Consider the following 8,225-nt stretch of genomic DNA (forward strand, 5'->3'; position numbering starts at 1 on the left):
AGATCTTCACCTTAGATTTGAATCTGACTTATTCGTGTGAAGGTAGGGGTTGCATTAGGCTTAAATCCCGGAGAGAATCGGAGTTTTTCTGCTGCAGCTTTTGACGCTTTTTGCGGGTTTGAGCCCGTGACTGGAGTCGGAGGCTGTCGGTCGGCAGAGGAAGGGAGGAGGCAACCAGAGAGAGGAAGGAAACGAGGATAACGTCACGAAGACTCGGAGTAAAACGGGCTGAACCCATTTAATGGACGATCCTTGAAACGGGCCGGAGGAACAACCGGGGCCAATTGTGTCGGTTTTCACCGAATTAGAGAACCATGTTCTGGTTACAGTTCTGGCCGTGAAGAGGTGCAAACCCACCGGAGCGGAAACAGGAACACAGAGCAGCGGATTTCATCCTTCTGGTGGCTTTTTAGACATATTTTCTCTCCTGGAGCTCCACCACCAGAGAAATGGAAATGTGTGGAGCCTTCCTCCTCCTCCTCCTCCGTTTGCCTGTTTACTGAAAGGGAAACAGCCTGATCGTGACACTCGGAACTTTTCTTTCTGGATCGCTCCAGAACTGCATCTTTAATGCGCGACGAAGGCTCCGATCCTCCGCGGCATTTTGGCGACGTTGCTGTCAGATTGTGTTAAAAAGAAGCATCGGGGGATTTAACAGGTAGCCACCCTTCACGGAGAGCAGCCGTGGGTCAGCCCGTCTGCAAGATGGCTGGGCGGTGATTTTCCAGCATTTATACTCCAAACGATCTGAGCTAAGTGGATGTTTAAGAGCCTCACACGTGTGGGAAATATAAAGAGAAGATGCGTTAGCGAGAGCTAGGGCAGGTTTGAATGTGCAGGGCCAGCCTCCTGATGTGGCTCCAAATGCAGTGAAATAAAACCCCCATGAAGCGAATCTGCGACCTTTTGCTGCTGACTTTGTAGCCGCTGCCTCCTTGCTGGGGCTTTTATTTCAGGCCTGTACGTATCGATCACACACGGAGGCTCTGAAGCCTCCTCCAGCTGCAGATGTGGCCGTGCTGTATCAGATCGGTGGGGCTGGGCCGGTTCTGTGCGGGAGCTTTGGGTTTCTGTCACCTTGTGTTATGAAACATGCTCTGAAAGGTTAGGAGGCTCAGGTCGGTGGTCTCTGATGCAGTCCAGACCAGTCCAGGTGGGAGGCTCCTTGCCTCTGTGCAGTATGGGGTGCTGATTGTGCAGGAAGGCGTGTTCAAATAGATATTTAAATCTGAATATTTGGAATAAATTTAAATATAAAAAGTTACATAAAAAATGCAATTTTATGTCATTCAAATGCACTAAAATAGAAGTAGCCTATCAAAATAAAAGCAGGGTAAGATCTCCATCATAAGGTCTCAGATTTTCTTTGAATCTGATTGTTTTAAAGCAATAAAAATCATTTCAGCATATCGATTCTGATTCTTTTAAATATTTAGGTTTAACTTGGACATTTTTTTCTAAATATGCATGTAAGTATTCTATTTTTTTACATTTTTATAACCCTTTACAATTGGCACCCCATATTTCTTTGTCTGTCCAGTTTTGTAGTTGTTGCTCTAAAGCAGCTTTAACATGCTTATGAGCATCTGGCTGGAATCAGCCTCATCCTCCTCTTCCTCCTCACTCAGCCTTTCTTCTAGCCTAGTGAACTAGACCAAATTCTTGCTTTGCAAAGTTTGTAAATTATACATTTATTTAGTCCGGCTTGCCAGGCTACCTTTCTTCTCCTCATCGGCTAAATGAGCAACTGTGACAGGAGACTGAGACCCACGAAGCACCTCCTTTGGCTTCCATTAGTGTCGTGTGATCCATCTGGTCGCCGACCCCTCAAGGGAAAAGTCGTCTACTGTAGCTAAACGCTCTTCCACGCAGTGCATGTATGCAGGGTCCTGAGAATTTGAATAGCTGCATGTATGCAAATGCCGGCTGAATGTCTGAATGTATAACTGGGCTCTTGTACAGCAACAGGAAACCCGGCTTCCTGCTGAATGTGATAAACATCAGGTCTGACTGCAGGTAAACAGCTCAGAACGCATTCACATCCTGTGATGCTCTGACAGGAGATCTGTGTGTTTCTGCTTTAGAGGGAACGCTCCACCGTGGCTTAGTCACTACAGATTATTCTCCCTACTCATAAACAGATTACAAGTGTTTTTCTCACCATAGCTTTAGAAAATATAATCTGGGCTTATATTTATATATTTATACCTCCAAATCCAGGGCTAAACGTGTTTAAAGTCAATTATTTTACTTACTTAAATGTTTTTACAGTTGACTGGATTACTGAAAGTATAATAATCCCAAATGGGAATTGGATGGATGGATGGATGGATAGATAAGTTTCTACAGGAGCGGTTCATAACAAATCCGCTGCAGGAAACGTGCTGGAAGCAGACTGCAGCACTAAGCATGTCAGCTCCATTTTCACTTAAGTTCAACAGGTGGCGGTCTGCCACTCTGAAGTTGCAAGTGCAACATTCTGGCCACAGAGGGTGGTAGGGGGCTGGGTGGCCTTTCATTAACCCTGTAAAGGATCATTTTAGCACACACTGACTCAAGAAAATAACAGAAAATTTAGCATAGTATGGCTTTAACCAAGTTCTGTCCAGTTCCTCTAAACCTGTTTGGTTAAATGGAGACTATTGAACTTAGTTGTACGTTGTTATGTTAAAGGTAAATGTATATTGCTGATTGCATTTAAGCAACTAGGTTTAATGGAACCAGTTGACATAACTTGGTTAAGCAAATTCAACCTGTCAATTCTTAGAGTGCTGCTGTTTCCTGTCCTGAGCTCTGAATCTGGACACCAGCTGTCATAAGGCGAGGGGTGGGGTATGTCCTGGACAAAACCTGCTCCTTCAGCTCATCTCCAGGCCTTCGCTTTGGTCAGATTCAGGCAGATGTTGTGGTTCTGATGTGATAGCCAACGTTATGCTCCAATCAACAGGTGAAAGCTCTGACGAATTCAAAGATGAGTGAGCTGGAGCAGCTTCGCCAGGAGGCCGAGCAGCTTCGGAACCAGATCAAAGTGAGTCAAGAGTTCAACGGTTGTCCTTTCAAATTAAAATACAGACATGCTGACATGTTGTTCTTTCATTTTGGACTGATTAGGATGCCAGGAAAGCATGTGGAGATTCAACACTCACACAGGTAAATGACACTGTGACAAATACTCAGATAAATAAAAGTCATCATCATTTTAGGCGATCAGATTATGATGCAAGTAGAAACAAGATCTCCCCCTCCCGACTCTAACATGTCCTAAACCTGAAGTTACACAGAAAACAGTCGTGCCGTTTTGGTTTTTAGAGAAATACTGGTTTACACACGTATAATCAGAATAATGAGCTTACTGTTTATGCTTTTACTTTTACTTCAACCATATTTATAGTATTATCTCAAGTTTTTTTAATTTTAAAAGAAGTCAGATATAGGTGGATATGTTTAAGGACACTTTGGGATTTCAAAGCTGCTGCATTAAAACCCTGAAGTGGTTATCACTCTGAAATGTCTGGTCAGACTGTTTCCCTTCAAAATAAAACCCATAAACCACAGGGTTACTTCTCTTTTTTCCATCAGATAATTAGGTTTCCCATTTTTTATGCATCCCTTCTCTGTAGAATCTCACATCACATCATTAAATTCATCAAGTTCAACCAAATTTCATCCGTTTCCTCACTTAGATCGCTGCTTCTATGGATCCCGTTGGTCGGATTCAGATGCGAACAAGACGCACCCTCCGTGGCCACCTGGCTAAGATCTACGCCATGCACTGGGGTACAGACTCAAGGTGAGAGTCCGTGTGATGGTAAAATACAGCAGCTGCATCTAAAAACTCAAGAGCAAGACCAGTTTCTCCCGAATTTGAGTCAGGACGAACAGAAGAACATACACAGATTCACTAAGAAGCTGGTGAACTGGTGAAGATGCGGGGACTTCTGCATGATCTATGAGGACATTTGGTCATGTTTGCTGAGTGGGACATTTACACAGGTGTATTGTGTAAGGTAATAGTACAGTGTTCCCACCTGAATGATGCCTGGAGGACTGAAAAGCTGCAGAACTTGTACAAAATAAAATGTATTTTTTTGTCTCTTGCCCCTACAGAAATCTGGTTAGCGCCTCTCAGGATGGGAAACTGATCATTTGGGATAGCTACACCACTAACAAGGTGAAGGCTGCAATACTTTTCTTATGAAGTCAGTGCGGTGACCTGTCTGAACTAGAACAGACAGAGGAGTTAACTTTTCTCAGACTGTAAAAGTTGCTGTGAATGGTGTCAAACAGAACAGGGAGTGTTCTAGTAACTTTTTATCAGAACATTTCTTTCTGGCTTCTTTGCATTTCGACAGTCTGCAAGTTAAAAACCTCTGAGTCAACACAAAAAGGCAGTGTTCTTTCTACGGCAAGCCTAAAGTACAAAAAAATACCTATTTGTGAAACCTGCCTTTGCACACCTGGACTAAACTTTAATTCTATAACTTAAAACCAATTTCGGGCTCCTGGGAGAGTTAAAGAAACCCGCCTCTCCTTTCCTAGATCCACGCCATTCCCCTGCGCTCCTCTTGGGTGATGACCTGTGCTTACTCCCCCTCTGGATACTACGTAGCCTGTGGAGGTTTGGACAACATCTGCTCCATCTACAGCTTAAAGACACGTGATGGCAACATCAAGGTCACCAGGGAACTAGCTGGTCACACAGGTGAGCGAGCACTTTGGCCCTTATTTAGTGTTTAGTCCATTACTCAAACATTTAAAATGTTTGTGACTTCCTTGATTTCAGGTTACCTGTCATGTTGCCGTTTCCTAGATGACAATCAAATCATCACGACTTCAGGAGACACCACCTGGTGAGTCCTGCAGGTCAAAAACATCAACCTGTAGGGTAACCGTGTTCTCCTGAGCCGGTAATTGTTTTTGACCAACTCTTTGCTTCTTGCCCCAGTGCATTGTGGGACATTGAGACGAGTCAGCAGACCACAGTCTTCTCTGGCCACACCGGTGATGTCATGAGCTTGGCGCTGTCACCCGACTACCGCTCCTTTGTGTCAGGAGCCTGTGACGCCTCTGCGAAGCTGTGGGACATCAGGGACAGCATGTGTCGGCAGACCTTCACAGGACACGAGTCAGACATCAACGCCATCTGTGTGAGTGAGCCGGCAGTTCCAGGTTACCTGTGAGCAAACCACACAAGGTGGAGTTTGGCCCTTCTCTAGTTTAAAGGTGCATTAAGTAAGAGCTTTATAGCGAAATAATCACAAACAGTCTAGTGTCTCAATCAAATTGGAAGGAAGGTTACACTGAAACAGATTTCTTCCTCGTGACAGTTTTTCTCCTTTTAAAAAAAGCCAAAGAGGGATATAGTTTTTGCTTACAATCTGTCCTGCCTCTGTACTTCCTGGTTCCAGAGTCGATTATAGTTGAGCCTGCAGTTAAATCTCTTGTACCCCAAAGAAGCCACGGCTTTTGTTTTTGTTTTACTCTAATAAAAGGTAGAGGCTAATGCTGAGCTAACAATGCTAACGATTAATTTAAAACTAATATATCTACTGTAAAAAACAATCTCAAGCTACTTTTTCAGTTACCAACAACTCGATAATACAGTGAAATGTATTTATCAGCTTACTGTGTGTGACTCGTCTTAACTCATCTACAATCTACTGGTGCTGATCCGTAAATGGCTTGTTTGTTTTGATACGTTGACTGCAGTACCGAGATTTGACCACAAGGTGTCCTTCTTACCTCACGCTCCTTTAAATGGATACTAAGCAAATTTACTTGCTTTTAGCACCCCCTAGTGTCCGTTATTACTTATCTGTGGTCAAAGAGAAACATATCTCCTCGCTGTGCGTTTGTCTTTTTAACACCTTGATCTAACTGCTGAAAGCCTTCACCAGTTTATAGAGGAGCGATTCATAACTAAGTCAGACAAATCAGCTGTGTTCACGATCATGCAAGTAACGAGCTGGAAGCGGACAGCAGTGCCATGCATGTAAGCTAAAATGGATCTTAGTCAACAGGTGGCAGCCCGGCACGCTGAAGTTGCAAGTGTACCCTGTAAAGGGTCGTTTTAGCACATACTGGCTCAAGGAAATGATTTGGTAAAGTTACATAGTATAGCTTTAAGCTCCAACAATCAGGCTGACTTTATTATATGTGGTGCAAATTTCTGACTGCTCTCAGACACTTTCTGATTCGTCTGCAGCTTTCCAAAATAACCAAGTTATTTTGCATATGTTCTGTCTAAAATGTATCCAAACCACTTTAATCATTCTTCCAAATGTGCTGCTTCTTCCTCAGTTCTTTCCCAATGGCAACGCCTTCGCCACCGGCTCCGACGATGCCACCTGCAGGCTGTTTGACCTGCGCGCCGACCAGGAGCTGAGCATCTACTGTCACGACAACATCATCTGTGGTATCACCTCTGTGGATTTCTCACGCTCAGGCCGTCTGCTGCTGGCCGGCTATGACGACTTTAACTGCAACATCTGGGATGCCATGAAGGGAGACAGAGCAGGTGGGCAGAGCAGTTGTCTGTAATCAGGTCTAATGGTTTTAAATGGCAAAGAACGAAGTGATGCAACTGTAAATAAAAGCATTTTAAGGTAAACAGCAATGCAGACTAAACAGTAAGCCTTGCACAAACAACTGCTGTGTGAAAACTAAACACCCCCTCCTCAAAAAAATACCCTAAACTTTTTTTTTCTCTTACTTTTTTGACAAAATCCCAGATTTGAAATTTCCCAGTCGTTTGCTAGTTTTGTCTACTTCATACATGTGCAGCTACAGAAGGTCAGGGCACACTATTCCAGACTGAATTGCACATTGATGCATCATTGAAATCATTTTTTCATAACTGGTGGAAACACAAAACTTGTGGCTGAAATGTTTACAGAATAGTGGTCAGGGTGCTTCCGAACTTTTAAATATCTGAAGTTTTTAAACCGTTTAAACACAATTCAGGTTTTTTAACTCAAAGTTAAATTATGAAACTGCAAGTCCAGAAGGAAACACAGCTCAGCCATTATTAGACAATAACAGAACCGGATGTGGACAGCGATCACTTTGGTTTCGTGGCAAGACATTTAGACTCTGCATTTGTCGATCCTTCAGGAGTCCTGGCTGGCCATGACAATCGTGTGAGCTGTCTGGGTGTGACGTGTGACGGCATGGCGGTAAGCACCGGGTCCTGGGACAGCTTCCTTAAGATCTGGAACTGAGCTGTGCACGCCAGCGGGAAGCCCGTCCACGTCCGGCAGCCTCGGGACACAATTCATCCCCGTATTCACACTGTATTTAAGATTTAACAGCAACATTTTACTGTACATAATATAAATGACTTGCATATGAGTTTACACACACACACACACACACACACACACACACACACACACACAATGCCTGAAGATGGAACAAATCCTGAGCACATGCTTACACCACCCACTGCTGACAAAAGTGCACGGCAACATATTTGCGTACGTACACACACACACACACACACACACACACACACACACACACACACACACACACACACACACACACACACACACTTAATCTGTAAAATATCTGAGACCAAATACAGTTGAATCTTCAGCTGCACCAACAAAATAGAAACACAAGAACCACTGTTACCTGAAGCCTTTTAACACATCTCGACATGCCCATTATTTCTCTCTCTCGCTCTCTCTCTCTCACACACACACACACACACACACACACACACACACACACACACACACACACACACACACGTTTCTACGGAGACGACTCCGTCTTTGTTTACAATCACCTTCACTTTTTTCATTTTCTGTACTGTTTCTTTAGTCTCTGTATCATGATCTCATTAACGCTAAGGTGAAGAGTCACACACATTAACACGTCACTGTTATTGACAGCGTATCATGTTGATATCGTTACATACCATCACGTTCTAATGTTTTCATTTGCTTATTTACTTTTTCACATTTATTTGATCGATGCTTTCCCTGTGTGCCTCAGATACACTGATGATTAGAGATAATCGATACAATAAAATCAAACTGATAATGAAAACATAACCTGACCCATCTAACAAGGGCAGGAGCCAGTATTTGTACTCTGACTTTGTCACTGTATTATCTGGACGTTAATATGAGTTAACTGTACATAATATTAATAAATATAAGCCTCTCCTGTCAGCTGTTGTGCTTTGTGTTCTGTGAAAGCAGTGATTCTGACATGGC

The 8,225-nt window shown here is 43.4% G+C and overlaps 1 protein-coding gene across 1 annotated transcript; it reads left to right on the top strand.

The window, feature by feature from the left end:
* The first annotated feature begins 452 nt into the window (after nt 1-452).
* Nucleotides 453-7,398, top strand: gnb2 (guanine nucleotide binding protein (G protein), beta polypeptide 2). Its single transcript, XM_015960926.3, has 10 exons — nt 453-658; nt 2,948-3,028; nt 3,112-3,150; nt 3,684-3,790; nt 4,108-4,171; nt 4,540-4,702; nt 4,784-4,850; nt 4,946-5,147; nt 6,301-6,517; nt 7,114-7,398. Exons 2-10 carry the CDS (start codon nt 2,972-2,974, stop codon nt 7,218-7,220), a joined length of 1,023 nt encoding a protein of 340 aa, XP_015816412.1. The 5' UTR covers nt 453-658; nt 2,948-2,971; the 3' UTR covers nt 7,221-7,398.
* The last annotated feature ends 827 nt before the right edge of the window (nt 7,399-8,225 follow it).

Source organism: Nothobranchius furzeri, chromosome 10 (genome assembly GCF_043380555.1).
Source record: "Nothobranchius furzeri strain GRZ-AD chromosome 10, NfurGRZ-RIMD1, whole genome shotgun sequence".
Lineage (NCBI taxonomy): Eukaryota > Metazoa > Chordata > Actinopteri > Cyprinodontiformes > Nothobranchiidae > Nothobranchius > Nothobranchius furzeri.

Coding starts and splice junctions, on each gene's coding strand:
- gnb2 (XM_015960926.3), top strand. CDS start 2,972: ATGAGTGAGCTGGAGCAGCTTCGCCAGGAGGCCGAGCAGCTTCGGAAC. Junction 3,151..3,683: donor GAGATTCAACACTCACACAG/GTAAATGACACT, acceptor TTCCTCACTTAG/ATCGCTGCTTCTATGGATCC. Junction 4,703..4,783: donor GGAACTAGCTGGTCACACAG/GTGAGCGAGCAC, acceptor CCTTGATTTCAG/GTTACCTGTCATGTTGCCGT.